The sequence below is a fragment of the Molossus molossus genome, unplaced genomic scaffold, assembly GCF_014108415.1.
Source record: "Molossus molossus isolate mMolMol1 unplaced genomic scaffold, mMolMol1.p scaffold_m16_p_8, whole genome shotgun sequence".
Taxonomy (NCBI): Eukaryota; Metazoa; Chordata; class Mammalia; order Chiroptera; family Molossidae; genus Molossus; species Molossus molossus.
This window is the reverse complement of record NW_023425402.1, coordinates 59978192-59999151: the sequence shown is the minus strand read 5'-3', so window position 1 is coordinate 59999151 and position 20960 is coordinate 59978192. Positions and strand designations below refer to the sequence as shown.

General features: G+C 33.8%; 1 protein-coding gene across 4 annotated transcripts in view; it reads right to left on the bottom strand.

Annotated features, from left to right (window-relative positions):
* Positions 1-2574: 2574 nt before the first annotated feature.
* The window catches only part of EPHA7 (EPH receptor A7), a 172011-nt gene continuing 153625 nt past the window's right edge, over positions 2575-20960 (bottom strand). For 2 of the 4 annotated variants that reach the window (XM_036248101.1, XM_036248103.1), the window contains exons 10-17: positions 20500-20613; positions 19445-19630; positions 18557-18618; positions 16889-17098; positions 16017-16166; positions 9070-9263; positions 7875-8030; positions 6016-6130 (exon numbers count right to left, since the gene is read on the bottom strand). In XM_036248101.1, coding sequence (XP_036103994.1) covers positions 6016-6130; positions 7875-8030; positions 9070-9263; positions 16017-16166; positions 16889-17098; positions 18557-18618; positions 19445-19630; positions 20500-20613 — 1187 coding nt within the window. Of the gene's footprint in view, positions 6131-7874; positions 8031-9069; positions 9264-16016; positions 16167-16888; positions 17099-18556; positions 18619-19444; positions 19631-20499; positions 20626-20960 lie in introns of all 4 variants that reach the window. The other 2 variants (XM_036248100.1, XM_036248102.1) reach the window with 2 other exon arrangements.

Genomic DNA, 20960 nt, shown 5'->3' with positions numbered 1-20960 from the left:
AGAAGATCTAGTGAAAGCATGGAAGAACAATAAGGCATGGCCAACAAATCTTCTGCCCGGCAGGTCCCCTACAAACACTTGTGCCGATGTCAGAGCTGAAGAAAGGTATGGGTCTCTTTCATCTGGAGGGAGCACATTTTAGCCTCATATTTGTCCAGTTTTCAATGTTAACAGTGCATGTCTCCAGTAAATTGACAGAGGGATACCAGATTAAACTTAGAACTTTCTCTTGTAATTTGCTCTACAGTCTACCCATCAGTGTAATAAAAAGCATTCTTGAATCATTTGCCTCATATCTGTGAATTGTGAAATATTTTTACAAGCACGTGATTGATAGGAACACTAGTCCTGCAAATGTAGTTTAATTTTCTCTATTCATCTTTCTGGAGTTTGTTTTCCAGTCATTCACTTTATTTAGTTTTGGCTACACAGTGGAATGATGAGACCTGAGGAGTATATGTTTGTCCTATACTACGTCAGAGCCAACATCACTTAGAACAAATGTGCCCATTTCTTCCTATGAGTTTTAAGATCTATGATTAATGACACATTAAAAATATATTGTGGATTCTTATACATAAAATCTACAAATATACTTAATTAAAGGCTGTGAATTTCAAAAGGGGAAACAAACCTAATCTTCAGCAGTAGAAACCTGGGATATTTGAAATAATTACATTCACGTTGCAAGTTATATTTGATTGAGCTTTATTTGCTATTCATGAAGGTTTAGAACAGACACCACCTCACTTGTTACTGTTCCCAAATCATCAAATACTGGAATTTAGAAATCCTACTACTGTTACATACTTAAAGTGCCATTACTTACCTACACAGGATGATATAACACTAGACTACAGCTACATATTGCTACGTACCAAACTTGGTGCAATAGGCCTAATGCGATCAATTAATTACATTTAGTATTCTAACCTCAAGATCAATCAGAAGAGCCTTTTATTCTTTAATTATAGATTTAATTAGATTCAATCACTGAACTTGAAAAGAAAACACCCCATTACAAGACTTAAATTTAATGAGGCTCACAGGAGCATTCCATTGAAATATTTTATTCTCCTGTCCACATTCTTCAAATCATGTGGAGATGCATTGGACAGAACAGTGCCAACCACCAGGTAGGGGCTGCTGAAGGATCTGGCAGAAAGCCAAGAGGATGCTGTTGCCTTCTGAGCAGCTGGAAAGTTTGCCAGTCACCATGAACTCACTGTCATTTATCATTTGTTCCTATTAGTGGTTTGATCTTCTGCATTTAGAAATTTGATCACCTTTGCTTTATGTGTCTTGCTTTCAGCAATTTATCTCAAAATTGATATTGAATATTCAATGCAGTTAACATTATAATACAAAGGGTAACAAACAGTAGAAGATCAAAAGCCTTCAACAAAAAGTGGTTACTGATGATTACCATTAGGATTGAATCTCATTTTTACTTAGTGAGAGAACTTATATAGCCTTAATAATGGCTTTATCATTAAAAACATTATTTTTCTTTATTGATTTTTTTGTTTGTTTGTTTGAGAGAGAGAGGGAGAGATAGAAACATCTATAAGAGACAACCTCGATTGGCCACCTCCCGCATGATCCCCAATGGGGATCGGGCCCACAACCTGGGCGTGTGTCCTAACCAGGAATTGAACCAGCAACCTCTTGGTGCATGGGTCAATGCTCAACCACTGAGCCACACCAGCTGGGTAATGGCTTTATTATTTTGAAAGAAAAAGAGTGCTGGTAATACAGTGTATTTTTGTGCCACTTATGAATCCAGTACTTAGGAGATCATTTTGAGTGCCCTTCCTTGTTTCAGACTATACACTGTGTGAACGTAACAGGGGATTGCTTGTTGAATGGTCAGGGATAGCCAAGAATTTAAGATTATTTGCATTTCAGTTCCGCTTAGCCTGAGCCTCAGCATCACAGGTGTGACAACCAGCGACAACACTCCTCTGGTATTTGCCTGTTTGGTATTTGTTAAGAGCTTGTGGAGCTTACGATGGTGATGCTGTAAAAAAGGGAGTGTTTAGTTTTCTTTAGTTCCGGTGCAAGTTGAAATGATCACTGTGTCAGTGTCAATGGTCAACTCAGTTCTCAGTCAGACCATCAGAGAGCTCAATTTTTCCATTTGCTTTGGACCCTACTTTTGCATCCTGCAGAATCTGAAATGCAAAAACGCTCCAAGTTGCTGTATTACATCAAATGGATACACTATCATCTGGGCCCAATGATGAAATATTACCTTCCCCATGCAAATATTCTTGTTAGTTCCATGTAGTTGTAGTTCCAAAAAGAAACAAAAACAAGGTTTTAACTGAAGTATCCGACAGTACGGCTCTTTGAAGACATTTTCTTAACTTGCTATTCCGTAAAAAGTGGAATTAAGTTGTGTGCAAGAGGATGAGAAGATGCAGAAGATATTAATTCTCTTTATATTCTGAGGGGTCCACTAAAATATTTCAATAAAACCTTTACTCTAAACATCTCCCTTCAAGATATTGTGTAAGAAAATAAAGGTTGAGTAAGGGACATAAAGGAATCCGCCAATGATTGGAGACAGGATTTTCTTTACATTGTCTAATAGACTCGTTTATTATTTTAAGCTGGTAAAAAGAGACTTATGATTCGTGTTGAAGAAAGAGTTATTTGTGCTTGATACATTGAAGACACTGTTCAAAAGCAGTTTGTCCTTATAAAAGGATGACCCCTGTAGTAATTCTTAGGCAAGGAGGGACAAATTTCAACCAACAAAAAGCACATCTCGCCCCGAGTTCCCCATGATTCTCCACATATAGCAAAAAAATACACATCAGTAATTTATTTGAACATGCACATCTGTGAGTAGCACAGTTCTAGGCTACTCAGGAAACAAAAGGGAGAATATCAGCATTTCCTAAATAAAAAAAAATTAAAAAAAAAGAGGTGAATTACACCATTTTAATTGTCTTAAAAACACGGATAAGAGGAGCAATTAAAATATAGTCCTAAATAGTACTAGCTAATGTAGATTACATAAGTATACAATATGATTCAACTAATAGTGCTCTGACACGCATAAACCACCAGTTCTAGTAAACAAGGCCCAGATCAATTGCTGAGAAGATGCTAGATTCAGATGTCATCCACGTTACTTTTATTTCAGTACTGAACGCAAAGCACGAGTCAGGTGTGATGACTGTCCTAAAAAAGGCGGCTCTATCAAAGCAAGGAGGCCCTTTCCATTTGCATTTTTATAACCTTTGAAGTCTATTTTTGACATTTGCTTTCTCTACTTTTCCTCCCCTGAGCACTAATTTATCAAAAAAAAAAAAAAAAAAATTCAAGGTGCAAGTTGTACATTCTTATTGTTATACATTTCATCTCTTTCTGGAAGAGACTATTACAATCAGCATCACAAAGTTAATTCTTTTTCTCTGAATATGTTTCACACACATGTATTTCAAAATCATAATGTTGATTGGGAAAAGAAACCTACAAACGAGAATGATGTCATCATACATTTCCTATTGTGCTGTGTGTCTTTCCCATCCCTTCTCCCCTTTCCCTGTAAAGAGCTGTAAAAAATTTAAGGCAGATGAGGTATATTGCTGAAGAAAAAGTTATTTTTGAAAAAAAAAACTCAAAAAAAACTTTTATTCTGCCCTTCTACTCAAGAAAGACACTCAACTATAAATCTAGAAAAAAGCAGGAAAGACACCGTTTGCATGTACCATACTATGTCTTCTATTTCTAGAATGGCTTTTTGTTAATTTAATTTTAATAGAAAAAATAAGCACCTTAAGCTATGAACAAGAAAAGAACTTCATTATCAGTGAGTCTAGAATCCAAACGGAATTAAGAACACTCACTCAAACTCTTTCATTCATTCCCACAAAGGCCAATGCTACTGATTAGAATTGTAAAGTGCTGTACTTAGTATAAACACTTGTATACACTGCAGACACTGGAAAATAACCCTCAAGCACATTGTGTTATAGTTCCAAAAATATATTTACAGTCTATTACAAAGATTACAAATGGAAGTGTCTAGGTGACTATATTATGCTGATTAAAATTATTTTACAGATTATTTTTCTTTAGGGACAAAAAACATTTTAGTGAAATTAAAATGATTTTTCTAGTCAATAAAAAATAAATTAAAATATCAAATAACACTATACAGTGATTTAAAAGAGAGAGAGAGAGAGGAAAAAAAAAAAAAAAAGGTAGGGAGGGCTTGGGAAGCAATCCACTTGAATGTTTCTATAGCCATCTTTGGTCCTAAATGTGGGAAAACACATTATGTAGCACTGAAAATACCTGTTCTTTTGTGATGCTCTGCAAGTAAAATAGAAAAATATAGTGCATTTTCAATGTATTCAGAGCCCACTACAGAGAAATGTGTGTACAAAACAAGACAGTATAAATAAAATTTACAAGTTTTACAAAGGAACATTTACAGATTTTGTTTCTGTTGTTTGTTTGCTTGCTTGTGGATGCCCACATTACCAAACAAGACCAATTATGACCGATCCCTGGGATCTTCCACTAGTAAAATCATTATAAACAGCCCAATTCTCTTTGGAAGTACAACAGTTCAATTCCGGGGTAGTTCATGATTTTCATAACTTTTGAAAGCAGTACTCACAATATGTATACATTCCTGAAATAGCTATAAAGACACATTTAATTATTGCTTATGAAGTTCTAACATGTAATCAAATAATATGGAATAATAAATAAAACTTAAAAAAGGTCAGATCCTTCACCTCTTTCTTCTATGGTAAAAAGTGTTCTTTCACTTAAAGTTCTCATATTAGTGTTCACAAATGAAAGAATTTCTTCTTTCCTTTAACTGCATTGGTGATATCCTGTGCAGCAAATTTGTTTTGAAAGGTGAAAATTGTGAACTGCCCCTTGTATCATGCTTCAGAGTTCTAATGTAAAACTTAATTCTTTCTTCTTGTGTTTGGACTGCATTAAACAGAACAGGATATAAAATGTTTGCCAGCGATTTCTCCTAAATCTCCTAATGTCACGACATTGAAAAAATCTAGATGTGCTCACACTAAATTCAGATAACACTGGATAGTTCTTGTCTCAGACACTTGCCTTCACCGACATTCTTTAGATGAAGTGCCCCATACTTTTTTTTATTGTCAAAAACCTACAATTTGAATTTCTTTTTTAGTAAATTCTGTCTAGTAAAATCACTCTATAAACAATCAGTTAAAAGTGCCTTATAGTATTTATAGATCATTATTGCTTTTTTCATTGAAAAGATAGTGTTGTCTGCTCTTTACAAAAAATTTTCTTTTTAAAAAATATCAGTGCTCTTGGCAACTCGCCTTTTCTTGACTACCTGCCAGTTAGCAAACAATATCAAAACAGCACTGATCAAACAAAATAAAATGGCACAAAAAAGAATACCAATGTTCTGACAGAGATATCTTCTTCAATCATGCTGTTTTTTTTTTCTTCTTCAAATTGGAGATTCTTTCAAAAGTACCCAGTGTAGTAATGTGTCATAGATCAACACTAAAAAGGTCCAAAGCTATAAACAACTTTCTAAAACAAAGTCCTTATGAAGAACAAACAGATGATTTTTAAAAAGGAATAGTCTGAAATCACATATTTAAGGAAAATATTTCATTGATTTTTAACAATAAGATCATGATTTTATTTGACAAATATATTCTTTTTTAAATTCTTTATGTACATTTTTAAAAAGTCTATAAGATAAAAAGGAGGTTAGAGAGCTCAAGGTGTTTGGATGTTTTTCAGGTAGTACTTTGTTTATTGTCACTGCTGTTTTCCTGGCCACCAGTGGTGGATCCTAAATTCCCTTTTTATATATTCTGGTGGCACTTAGGAGTTCAAGTTTATAGGTGCTTCTTAAATCTTCTCTTCACTGGAGGAAGGACCCAGGACATCAACTGTCTTCTAGCAGCATTCTATGCGTATACTGAAGGCCAGACTGTGCTCTCCCAGTCAGTAAGCTCCCTCATAAGGGAGAAATGCTTATCACACTTGGATGCCAGTTCCATGTAAATGTAGCATCTGTGCTCTCATAGTCTGAATGCTGCTCATGATTTTCTTTTGATGGCCAACCAGTGTGATCCCTAAACTCATCACATCCCTGAAAAACACAAATGCATTTTTTATTAGTTACCTTACCAAGAATGTATTTGGTATTAAACTGTCACCAACTCTTTAATTAAATAGTCTGTGTATCTTATCTTAGAGCCTTTGGGTATTATGATCACATTCCCCTGGGCCAGATTCCCTGGGGCATCAACATTGTCCTTTGTGGAAACTTAACTGCCCAGGCTCTCATTTTGCCAAGATAAGTTACTTTGAAAGTGATTTGAAAGTTTATAAAAGAAATTATCAAAATCTTAAAATTATTATTTACTCAGGGTAAGATCAGGAAATGTTATTTGAAATGTTGTATTCTTGAACCTAAGTGAAGTTTAAAAATTTTAACTATTAAAATAAAACATAGAATGAATAGAAACACCTCTGGGCTCTCTCTAGTAGATCAAGCATCATCAATGACCATAAAACATTTTATACTCATTTTAATTACATGGCTTCTGAGCATATTATTGGTTGTATACTTACTTTCTGTTCAGTTTAAACATTTGGCTGCATTTCAGAAAAAACAATTTTTTTAAAGAGTACAATACCCTTACCCATGTTTAGCAGTTTCAATCTGACAGAAGCTAACTGGATCTGTGTATGTACTTTTACCTTTGCTAACAGCCATTGAGCCTCAGCTTAGGTATTCAATCAGCTAAAATACAGCAACAGAGCAGCACTGCACTAAGACCAGGAGAGACACAGTCTTCCAGGGAAGTAGATGGCTTTGGAGAGACAGGCATAATCATGCCAGCTCACCCACGTGGTGATGGGCAGAAAACGAAAGATAACGTGCACAATGCATGTGCTTAAATTCCTGTACGTGCCATTTCCTGACATGCCAGGATCCGACTGCTGGCCTTCATCTCCTCTGAAAAGTGGGAAATGCTCTCACAACAGCATGTAAAAGGGCCCCCACTCATAGAACCCTGATGACTGTTTCCCATTCCAAACACACTGACAGAGAGGAAATGCATCACCCAAAAGAGTTATTTATGTAGCAGCCGAGGAAGCCAAGGTTGAGATGTATATGGAATAGATTTCATAAGATCACATAATCAGTACTGGAGCCAAATAAAAAAATTAGTTTTAACTTCCAGTTCACAGCACTTTCCAAATTGTTTTATCAGGTGATTCTTAAGGTTAAAAAAATTTGACTCAATTAATCACACTTTTCAATAGGTAAGTTAAACTAAACTCTTAGTTACAGAGAATTAAATTAAGCTTCCTTTGATCTCTTCAGAAAATAATCATATTGAATGTCATTATGTATTCTGGTACTGGGTTTGAAACTGTGAGATTTTTAATGTTTGATACTAATGTGGTGAAAAAAATCCTCCTTTTCAATGAAGAAAGATTAGGAACCTAAATGATACAGTGGTTAGTAAAAAAAAAAGAAAGTCTCACTAAATGATGTTTAGAACACTGGCTATAGAGAAAATTAGTTAACACTTAACAGCTGAGTCAGTTTAGTGAAAATATTTAAATTCTCTGAGCCTCAGCCTTGTTGTGTGTGAAACTATTGACTAAATTTAAAAAAATTGTTGCTGTGAGGATTAAAAAAATATACAGTATGTTAAAAGGTCTATTTAGCATAATGCCTGGCACATAGTAGGCACTTATTACAGACATACTTTTGTCCCTGCCATTGTGGTTCATGCCTCTTTAATGTAATTCTACTATATAAAGCTTAGATTGTACCTGATACATTCCTAAATATAATTTTCAAAGTGTAAGCTTACTCAATAGTCATTCTGGCAACTGATTCAAGGGAGTTGTAGCCGGCTGCTGTGAAGTTATCTTTATATCTTTCCATCTTAATAGCTTGTAGCCATTCTCCAACGGAACAAAAGGCAGTGAAGTCAGGAGTGTTTTGATCCAGAAGAGGACTTATTGGCCTAGATAAGAAGAAAACAGAAAAATAAACTTTTTTCAATAACTACTAAGGAAAAATGTCCCATACAAAATAAAGTTATATAGAATAAAATCACATATTTTAACTGATGTTATAATAAAAATATACAGATATGCTAATAAAATATAATGTATAAAGGTCACCCAATAAGTGCAGACTCCAAAATTTATATTATATTTATAATTGATGACCACCAGATTGCATCTTCCATGCATTTTTAAAAGTACAGCCAACAATATTTGTGATCAGTAAATATTTGTTCATTTGCTTCTCCCAACATAACTGGGAGTAAAGGATGTGCATCTGGCTGTGGACTGACTTGTTCAGACCATGAGGGTACTATGAAGAACACAAGTATACACTGTACCGATGGCACCCTTATGAGCACCCTGTGAGTTTACACCTCCACAAGGGCCGGCCTCTCCGTACAGACCACAGTATCAGCTTTACCTGACAGCTGAAGCTGAGTCACTACCAATATGCACTCCAATGGAGGAAGTCAAGTGCAAAGAATGGAGTGCTTCAGACTCTTTAACTGTACCTCTTTAATCACATATTGAATTATTTTTATAAATGTTAATTCCAGAAAGTTATTTTACTAAGTAACTCACAGTAAACCAATAAAATAGAAAATATGTAACAAGTTAGGGCAATAGTACTACAAAGCCATAAAATAATAATAATAATAATAATAATAATGATAATAATGATTTGAAATGTAAAATGCCATCTAATCACAAAATCCAATTAAATTTTTTTTTCTAAATGTCAGCCACTGATATCTATCATAACTTTAAAGAAACAAAAACAATAATAATTGATAGGTCTTTTAAATGCTAATTCAATTGAGGTAAGCCATCTGAAACGAAAAAAAAATTAAAACTTTTATAGACACAAGAGATTTATAAGGATTTGTAATTTCACACAAATGTCACTTGGCCATGGGGTGGGGCTGAGGAGATGAATGCTTCATGCGAATATTTTAATTTCTCCCAGATTCCATCCCCTTGGGTAATTCTTACCTACTACAGGTCCCCAAGGGTGTTTTCAGACTGTTTGGGTTTCGAATCATTTTGTCTAGAATTCCAACGATCTGCTCAAACTTGGGCCTTTCTGAGCGCTCCTTCTGCCAACAGTCCAGCATCAGCTGGTGCAGGCCAGCCGGGCAGTCCATGGGTGCCGGCAAGCGGTAACCTTCTTCTATTGCTTTTATCACCTAATAGCAAAAGGACATTAAAAATATTACTGCCTGAGCTTCAATGATAATTTAATGAACTGCCCAGGAGGCACAGTGATTTATCCTGACAAAAGTGAAGCACACTGTTTTGCAACACTCTTTTTTTCCCCTGAAACATGAATATTAAGCATGTTATGAAGGGGTGCATGAAGCGTAGGATATGATGACATTTTCTAGCTAATTCAGCAATAGGCAGCAGCGGTTAAGTTCGCTCAGGGTACAATAGATGGACATCTTTTAATGTCATCTCAGAAGTTTTCAAAAGGAAATATGTTATGAAACTATAAGTTCAACGTATGTGAATGTACTATGAGAGAAAATATTACCAAGCACACTATTATTTTAAATAATCTGAAGCTTATATGCTTAAAAAGTGCAGTGCTATAAGATACAATGGTGTGCTGAAGCCAATTTGTGCAGGTTCATGGGGGTGATTCAATAACTCTGCAGCTCCAAGTTTAGGGTCCTCACTCACACTGGCAGGCTGAACTCAGCCTTGTGGGGGGAGAGGTGGAAAAGGATTACACTAGGAAACTGAGAAAGGTCATGAATCAGGCATTTCCCAATCAGAGTCCCGGTTGTTAAACTTTTATCAGCCTATCACTGCACGTTTATCTCTAATAACAGCCTAAAATGCTATTTAAAGCAAGCTTTGAATGTTAATGAAAAATAGGCTTTCATGAAAATTTGTATGTAGCAATTAGAAATTCTAGAATTTACTTATTCAGATATTTACAAATTATTTATACGAAAAGATAGATTTAAATATCAGAAGTTGTTACAAATCTGAGCAGCACAAACAAAATAATAGGAAGGGAAACAATACAAATAAGGACATGCAAAACATTATAATATTCAAGGGGGATTAACAAATCCTTTGATACTGACACAATAATAGTAGAAACAGAAGAAAAACTAACTGAAAAAAAAGGTGACCTTGAGTTTTTGAAGAAAATGGGCCAAAAGTAGGCAGACAATAAGCTAGCTTTATGAATTGTTGATAAACTTAGTATTTGTAGGGAATTACATCCTTAGATGCTTGTTGACATTCAAAAACAGGACATTCAAATGTAAAAGGTTGTAGGATGGAATGAATAAAGTAGCTGGCATCAACAATTTTTAGAGGAAATCCTTTGTAAAAGAAAAAAAGAGTCCACTTGAATTTAAGACAAATCTCTATATGCAAATTATTCAAGTTTAAAAGGTAAACAGGTTAACTTAATTACAGTAATTTTTCAGAAATATTGTACGTATAAAATCCTCAGCCCAAGTTCTCCCCTGATCACTATGACTTATACATTGGTTTACTAGACATCCTCATCTGGATTTTCCATAGGCATCTCATATGTCATACACAAATGGCAACTCTGTCAAGATCCCAAATACGTAACTATAGGAGGAATTAAATTTAGAGGCAAACAATTTCACATGGCTTTTGTACAACAATCCTGTGAAAGCACTATTCTTAAATTCAAAAGTGTTCTATGTTTAAACAGTTTAGATAAAAGTAAAAATATTGGAGGAGGGTCAATAAGGGAACAAAAGGAGGGACATCTTTAATACTTTCAACCATAAAGATACTATTTTAAAAAAGAAACTGATGGCATTTTTTAATTATTTATTTTTTTAATATTTTAATTGATTTTTTAGAGAGAAAGGAAGAGAAAAACATTGACGTAAGAGAGATACATCGATCAGATGGCCTTTTGCATGCCCCCGACCAGGAAGTGAGCCTGCAACCCGGGCATGTGCACTGACCGGGAGGAACCGGAACCTCTCAGTCTATGGGACAACACTGAATCCTCTGAGCCACACCAGATAGGCAAGATAATTTTTTTTTTTTTTTAAGTAAAAAGACTGTACTTTGGAAAGCTGGGTTAAGTTATTTAAACAAATTACATATAAGTAAATAAAAACTTCTAAAATTTTATGTATTCAAAATGACCAAATAATAAACAATTGGGGGCATTTTCCATTGCGAAAGGAGTGGCCTTCCTTGTATTTGAACACATGCAGGATGTTTCTGATTGGACAGGACTTCATTCCCATGCCCATGACATCGGTGCAGTCTTATTACCACCTCCTGGCCTGACTCCCTGCTTGTAGTTTGTGACCCTACAGATGTCCAGAAAGAAGCAATGCAGGTAGAATCAGCTTTCCATTTTTCTTTCCCTCTGAATAATCTTTTAAAATGTAAACCTAAATCTTATGATCCTCCTGACATAATACTCTTCAACAGCTAGCTCTCAGTAGGTTTCTTTAGTTCTGAACACAAGAAATTCTTGTCTTTGTGCAATGAACACAGTTTAGTACTATTAAAGACTCTTACAGGAATAAAATAGTTACTAAATCTCTGTACTTGTCTTATTGCATTATAGAAATTACATGATTCCTATCATTATAGCAGAGAAACAACATTTATCACAATCTAAAAAGAAACTTGTAGCTCTTGAAAATACAGTGGTTCACACATTTTTAAAAGAAGCATCAACAATATATAACAGTTAAAATAAAAGATACTCTGGGCTGGGAATCGATTTGGGACCCCACTACCCTTACCTATAGGAGCACCCTAGAGATACTTGCTGGGGACCTTGGCCTCTATGGAGCACAATTTGGTATACATACCATTTGAGGATAAACCAGCCAACAGTGGATCACTCAGGCACAAACTGAACCTAGAGGTTCTGCAGTTATTAATTTGGTTAGCTTCATTATATTTCCAATTGGGAAAATAAGGATTACTTTCTGCAGATTGTTACACATTCTTGGAAACAACAAGGTACACAGGTAAGACAGATGAACCTAGACTTATGAGCATTTTGTCATTATGCATGTAATCCATTTAAAAAATAATTTTGTGCAATCACCAGACACACCTTGGTTTTGCCTGTCCAGATCTAGCATTAGTGTTGTAACAAAAGTCAAAGAAAAAACATTCCTAAACAATTTCTAATTCTAGATCGTTCCCTGTGGAATAAGAAGCGACAAGGGTAAATGCCATCCGGAAAATCCACTGGGATACAATAGGGAGTACTTCGGTATATTCTGTAAAAAAACACTTAAGAATAAACACCCATGTTGTTTGTTGAAAAGTGTGGCAGTGTGGTTATAATATGACCACTGTAATGAAGAGAAAAAGCAGCACAGAATGGCCCACGGTAATGGGCCTGTATTAACTCAACATGGATGTAACATGATTGGCTTCTACTCTCTGCTCATGCCCATTTTCATTCCCTCACCTTCACATAGCATAACCCACATTCTATACAATCAAATATTTCCAACCCCACTTACAAGATTATGAAAGCTTTACCAAAAAAAAATCATACTTTTGTTTCTATCTTAATATAAAAACATACAAAGACATAAATGAGCAGTGGCTTTTTAAAAAAATTGAGGGCTCACAATTTAGATGAACACAAATTTAATAACAATGTATTATATTTTTGAAGCTCTTAAATGTCTTAAAATATGAACCACTTGAAGAATTTGTCCTTATTCCCATATTTTTAATTTATTATTATTATTTATTTCCTATGTCCCATATTTTTATAGAAACTTATTTTTAAACCATCATTATGACTTCTACTAGTAAAATTAAAATTTTACTGGCCTAACTCAAAGTGAGAAGAAATAACTTTTTTAAGTACTATATATAGAAAAAAATCTAATCTATACAATGAAGAATTTCAAACTTTGAGTAAAAATTTTATTTGAATTAAGACACACATTCAATGAAAATATAGCTGCTGTGAATGCCAATCAAGAGTATTTTTAATTTCTGTAATATTTATTATATTTGATTGTATTTTACATATGTAAAGATTTTTCTCCAGGTTTTGAAGAAGAATGAAAAGAAACTTACTTAGAATGCTCAGCCTTGATTTTAATAGCAAATTACTAGATTCTAACTGCTTCCACTTAGTTGAAATTTGAGAAAGTTATAAGCACATGAAAATACAATGAGCATTCATGCAAGTGTTAATCAAGTCATAAAGCATTTGGGTGTAGGTATAGTATACCTATGCATGTTATCTTTTCCCAAGGTTTTCTTGCTCATGGACATGTCTAGAGTGTAACTAAATCTTCCTGGCAACTAACTATTGACCTCACTGACTTTTACAATGCCCCTTTTCTATTTCTTCAGAGCGATCACAGAAACCTCCCTTTATTCAGCATTCGTCCTGGAATTTTGTGAACTTGCTTATAAACATAACCATCAATTTACTGCTTATTTTCATGGCATCTCATTAAAAGTCCTTTAAAATCTAAGGCATTTGATAGTTGGGGGCTTTCTACATTTCTAGCAACTACATTTAAACACTATAAAGTGAATTGATTCACTTAAATCAATCTAGGCTAATTAAAAAATATATCTGAAGATCTGATGAAAGCAAACTTTGCAGTAAAATGCAATAAACTCACTCATACACAAGATCTCCATATGCATGAGGGTGTTCAGAGATCTCAAGTCTTTACTAGAGACTCCAAGTAAAAAAAAAAAAATTATCTAGAGATTTTTTTCTATTCTTTTACCAGAATAAAATTGTTTTAAATTATCCAGGTTTTTTTTTTTTTTTACCATTTTAATATTGAAAATTATACGTATAAATGCTCAAATAGCAAGCACTTCAACAATACAAGTATGAAATAATAAATATTACACTATAAGAGGAACATTAACATCAATTTCATTACAAACACTGAACTTCATAGGTAATCTCTTACTATTACACAAACTTGTGGCTGAATTTAATAATTGAGACCTTCAAAATTAAAAAAAGATGGTTCTAAATGTTCTATGTCAGAATGAAACTTTCTTCTAGACATAATTTAATCAACAAAATATGAATTCTTGATATACTAATAATATTTTCATGATATTTAATTTTCAAAACACAAAAACAAACAAAGAATTAATACTTAGGAAATTCTAAAAATGGAAATTGGAGATATTTATTTTTTTCTTCTTAACTATTTCTATTACTTGTTTTTAGAAGTTAAGTGAACTTTGAATTTAAGTTATCTTATATTCCTGTCATTCCCTTTATGTTTGAATCTAGTACAGAAGGAGGGTGTCAAAAGAAATGAAACTCTACTGAGTGTCTAGGGAATATAAATATTTCTCTTTTCTCTGCCCCAAGGATTTGTTTGCTCTCATTTTGACAACCGTGAAATCTTTGACACTGAGAACTGTCAAATATTAACAACTTTGCCTCTGTCAAATGGATTCATCATTTACACTTTTATCTTTGAAAAATGGAAACAAAAAACAAAAATAATAAATTAAAATTAAAAAGTTTCATGTCATCTCTCAATTTAAAATACCAAAAGATTTAAATGAATAAAAACTTCACCTTTTCAGACTGTGAACATTGCAGGTAATGCAGAAATTTGTAGGGGAATATATTGAAGATAACTTTACCAACAATCTGACTTGACTTTAATTGTCTAAAAATAACTATATGTTTTAAGAATCATAGAAACTTGATATGGAAAATTCTAAAATCAAAACAAAGATATTGATTTAATATAGCAATGTTCATGATCTCTTTTTGAAAAATAACACAATTTTAACTTTAGACAGCTCCACTTATTTTTTACTCTACTCTCAAGAACATGCATTTATAACATTTTCAAATTCCTTCAAAAAAGCCTTCAATTGATTTTTTCCAACATAACCTTTATTTTGAATCACTACCAATGTGTGCATCTCTGTTACAGGAAAGTGAGTCTAACGTTGGTCCCCACACACCTTGCTACGCTTTTGTTTCTGAACTTGCCATTGTGTTCCCTTGGAGAATTTTCTCATCAACTATAAATCAAGGTCTTCAGATTTCTAGTTCCTAGGTTTACACTTTTTCTACTTTTACCTAAATTTCACTCACATTGTCAATAAGTTGAATGATATCACTCTGCCAGTATTTGAAAGTTTTCAACCTATAAAGATGTCAATTTAATAAAAAATTTTTTTTCAACCTAATAGAAGCAAAAATTCACATTCACTTATCTGATAAATGGTCTTTTTATAAATGATCTTTTGGTATGAGATGTATATCTCCCTAAAATACTATCAGCTTCTTCTATCAAAGAATAATAGCATATTTCATGTCTTAGTATGTAACAGGATACACATTAATGAACACTATGTTTTTTTAAGAAATTCCAAAATACTTCCATTGTGATTACATTCTAAAATATCACTATGAAACACTTACCAATATTAATCATAAAATCTAGATTGTCTCATGAAATGAAAATTAAATTAAGCCAATCAACAATACTTTAAACAGATTTTCTCAGAACACTAAAAAGAAAAATAAGCTTCAAAGACAAAACAAACAACAACCCTACAATCCCACAGTCTTCTTTCCCCTCCTCTCCACTAGCGATTCTTTTGCTCGTGTGACTCCCACGATAGCTGTGCAAGCAAAGCCTCCTTACCTTCAGTAAGGAGGAAATAGCCTGTGTAGGCTTCCAGTATATCCAGAGAATTTAAATTAAAATAAAACAAACACAATTCTTCAAAGTGAAAACCAAAATTAAACTGATTGAACCACTAACTTATTGTAATTATTGTGGTAATTTGTGGTATTAATTGTGTAAACTCAGCGATTGTATTTTTGTAATTTTATAGAAGTTTCTTCCTATGAGCCATTACCTACATGTTCCAATAATAATAAATACTAATGTATTAAATTCTTTTTGTTTAAATAGTGTAACACCTACATCTTGATTTGACATGTCCCAATAAGGCCTTTCTCCGTAAGACATCACTTCCCACATGACTATGCCATAGCTCCATACATCACTGGCGGATGTGAATTTCCGGTACTGGATGGCTTCAGGTGCTGTCCACCTTACTGGAATTTTCCCACCCTGTTATAAAAAGAAATCAACATTTTAAATATGTATAATAACTTATAAATCATTTATAGCAGAATCATAAAGCTACCATTAAACATCTGTATATTTGGTTGGCAATTCAGCAGTATCACGCCTATCCATCTTGAATCTCTCTCTAAGTGCGTCATTTAAAGTTACTAATCTGCTTTTTAAGATCATTACAAGATATTATTTTTAAGGCAACTCGATTTAATGAGCTTTATGTGGTCTCAGGAAAGAGTCTAGTCAAAAAACAATGACAAATTATGTAAAATAACTACTAAAGTGGAATAAAATATGGGGTATTAAGTAAATTTTCACATAGTTCCCTTGTATCTAATCTCACAAAAGTTATAAGGTTTAGCATATTTAATATTCTTTTAAAATATTTACTTAAAAATAGAATTCTATATATATTTTTGCTACAAATATAAGTGCTAGTAACTAGATGTTGTATGTAACTATATAGTATATTATTTGTATGAACAGTCCAATATGAGATAAACTGCTGTCATTCTTATCATTATTTCTTCTCTTATCCTATATGTAGATTGTAAAAACAACAACGATTCTCCCAAAAGGAAAAATCAGTAACAAAAAATAAGCTGTAATCAATTTGCCTCTTTTTTCTTGTTAATTTTGTACTAGTAAGCTTTGCTTTCTTGGTAGAAAAATCTCAGGAATATGAAGAGATGCAGTAATAGACTTTTTCTTACAGTCGTTGTATAGACAGCTTCTGGATCGTCCTCTATAACCCGGGAAAGGCCAAAATCTGACACTTTACAAACGAGATTGCTGTTGACAAGAATATTGCGAGCTGCGAGGTCCCTGTGAACATATCCCATATCGGCCAAATATCTCATTCCAGCAGCAATTCCTCTCAGCATTCCCACTAACTGAATGACTGTAAATTGCCCGTCGTGTTTCTACAGAAAGACAAAAATAAAAATCAAGTTAACTTTGCTGTCAAGAGAACGAAATCCCCACGAAAAAGTCTGCACACCAGTCATTACTATTCTATAATAGGAATTATTAAATAATTTTTTATATAATACAGACATTTGTGGAAAAGGTAACAAATGTTAGTTTAACCAATAATCAAATAATACAATATAGAGTTTTAGTAATTAGCTATTTATATTGATATGTTATGAAAATAATAGTTTCAGATTATACAAATCTAAAAGTATATGCTAGTTTTTAGGTGAAAATTAGTAAGTAGAAAATCCAAATGTATACCTGGCAGCTAAACATTTTTCCTATTAGCTAAATATTATATAAATAATCTAAAAATGTATAAAGACACATATATTAAAATATTTTCTCAAAAAAACAAAGGGGGAGAATTTTTTTGAATACAGATAAAGAGAAACGAAGTAGAAAAAGATTGTACTGGCTCCTTTGTTTTCATTTTATACTTTTCCTGGTTTTGTAATTAGTAGAAACATTACTTGCAACAAAGAGTCTCTAAAACAGATGTACTAGCAAACAGGATTGAACACTATATGCAACCGGACTGGCTATCACATATTGTTAATCTATTATAACCCACAGATTTCTCCAACATATTATAAATATGATGCATAAGGACACGTTTGAGTTAACTAGCTAGGCGACGCTTTCGTCCAGAGAGCTTAGCTATGCATATCATAAACACGCAGCAAGACAAATTTCTCTAAATCTTCTGAAGGCTTGTAAGTCTGAGTTGAATGTATCATTATAGTGCATGTATGATAACTCCGTGTGTCCTCGTATTGCTTAGATTATTTTCTGTTTGCTATTAAAAAAATGTTAACGTGTTCATACCTTTAGGTGAAAAGTTTCTGAGAATAAAAATATATATGTTTACATATTTAGAATTTATCATTCACAAAAATAATCAAACACTATTAATTTTAACCATGTTACTAATTCTACATTTTATACTCAGTATTCACATAACAGTATAATAGAAATGGTTCCACAGCGCAGAACCGGCATCATGGTGCCAACATTAAATGGTTATTTTACATTTTAGTCTTTTCTGTATTACTTTTGTATTTCATTTGTACTTGTACTAGAAAAGTAAAAGGCTACTCTACAACCTGTACTCAAATTACAAGGCTTCAGCTATCCTCTGTACTTGAGGTAGCATATTAATGAAAACTATTTTTTCAACTACACTGTATTACTTGAATGATCAAAAAGATTCCAGTTCAATCCAGTATAAAGACTCTGATTTTTAATCTGCTTTTCAAAGACAACTTTCTAACCTGTTAAAATTTATAATGTTCACACTTTACACTGAAAAAAAAAGTTCAGGAAGCTACAGCAGCCTTACCTGCACCAATTTTGGTAGCATGCATACAAGAGATTTAGAATGGGAGAATAATTTTGCTACTTACCCTGAGAAATGCATCTAGGGCTCCATTTTCCATGAATTCTATTACAATCATGACTGGTTTCCCTAAAATTAAAAATATGCATACGTTAAAAAAATAAAAATGTTGCTTCAGAAACTGCAACCTCAACTTCAGGATTATTTCCTTGCTCATCCCAGAGAAAACAAAAGGTGCTCTTTTGAAAGACTGAACAATGAGCTGTAAGTGTTTTGAATGTTTCTAGTGCCACTGCTAAGGTCAAATAGTCCTTATATGTCTGGAAGAGGGTCATAATTCATAAAATTAAACAACAAAAATCAGTATGTTCCTCTGACTTCTGCTCTGGGAACAAAACTCAGAGAAAATGACGCTTTGTATAAAATATTAAGACTAAACTGTATGACTCCTATTGCTTTTGAGCTAAATGAGAATATCTATCAGCTGCCCTATCAGATTTATTCTTTTTTTTTTTATCCTCACCTGAGGACATTTTTTCTATTTTTTGTTCAGATAGAGTGTGGGAGGGAGAGAGAGAGAGAAACATCGACGTGAAAGGGACATGTCGAGTGGTTGCCACCCACACGACCCAACCAGGGCCGGGGACAAACTGCAACTGAGGTACATGCCCTTAGCGGGAACCGAACCCGGGTCTCTCAGGACCGCAGGCCGACGCTCTAACCACTGAGCCAAACCGGCCAGGGCCAGATTTATTCTTTAATTCTAATCCTGCATTCATTGGATTGTTTTCCCCCTGAGGTGGTGGCACAACAGAATTGTTTACTCAGTCCATACCAAGAAAAACATTCATTTAGAATATCCAATATGTTCATAATTTGATTTTTTTATTATGTATGAAATGACACTCATTTCTGCCAGTCCACTTGATAAATAAAAGACATAATCAATACCTACCTCTTGTAACAACCCCTTCCAAATGTACAACATTTGGGTGGTCAAACTGCCCCATGATGCTTGCTTCACATAAGAAGTCTCGCCTTTGTTTTTCAGTGTAACCGACCTTCAGGGTTTTTATGGCCACTGCCACATCCCTTTTCCCTGGAAGTTTCAAGCGGCCACTGCAAACTTCTCCAAATTCTCCTGAAGTAACAGAACAGACAGATGTGTTTCAATTTCAGAAACATTTCCTCTGTCAAAGTAAATGCAAATAATTTTTTAAAAGCACTTTTAAGCTTTTCTAACCTATTTTACACAAGCTACTGTTTTTTTAACTGAATTAACAAAAATGCTTTCAGAAACAAAACTTAGATTTGAAATATGTTGTATAAGTTTCACTGGCCACTAAAGGGAAGGGCACATCAGCAAATGCTATACATTGCTACTCCTTTTACGGGTCAAGGGGCAAAGGTTCTTCAAGATTAGGAGTCTGGAATCCATATGCACTATGACTACTAGATTAAAGGGACTTGGAGTGAAAAATGTAAAATTATTATGAAAACACACTGATTGCATAGAGTATAATATTCTTTTTTAATAATTCATACATATTCATTTTCTACTTGAAATTAAATAGTACAAGGACTCCTTAGTACCTACAGATACAGGAAAAAAGTACAAAAATGCAAGTTTAGCAAGAAGATGATAAATCAAGTGAGAGGAAATGTATTCCAGCAAAATTTTAAAATATTTTAATTTTTAAAAATATCAAGTCATTTCTTGAACTACAGGCCAAAACTTAAAAAATAGCTTACAAAAAAAACCAAAAAAACAGTATCTTAAAAATCCAACAGGAGACAAAAGATACACAGATTCTCTGTGCCACGTGCTTCTTTTCAACTTTTTTTTTTTCCTTAAGATTTCATAAACAAGCACAGCCTCATTGCTTCCAACAGTTCAGGTAAATGCAGAAGTTCATACTTGAGGTATAATTATTTGCCTGTCATTATGATGTATGACTTTCGATCTTGGCTAAATGGAAGAGCTGAATAAGGAAGCTACAGCAGCCTTACCTGCACCAATCACACGCTCAATTTTAATACAGGAGGCATCTAGCTCCTTGGCGAATTGATGGACAGCTCTATTTGGGTCCTCATAGGTTTCGGGGTCAATGTAGGTTTTGGTGCCTGGAAATTTAACTGTAATGATGTAAGAAAGCATGACTGTGATGAAGCAAAGCACTTATTGTGCAGTCAGCCCAGGAATTTCATTATGCAGAGTGCTCCTTGGAACAGTGAACTTGCTTCCACATCACCTGATTCGCAGCAGTTTTAACGACTACTTCACTCTGCTGGCGTATAGGTGTTACCTGCAAGCTTCTATAAGTGACATAGGATCCAGCTCATGGGTTACTAACTGAATTGCTTTTCCAGTAAATCAACAAAATACATCACCAAAATTCTCTGACATGACTTATCAGACTGGAGGTTTAATTAAATTCACTGCTATCATGGCATAGTTCAAGCCATATTGA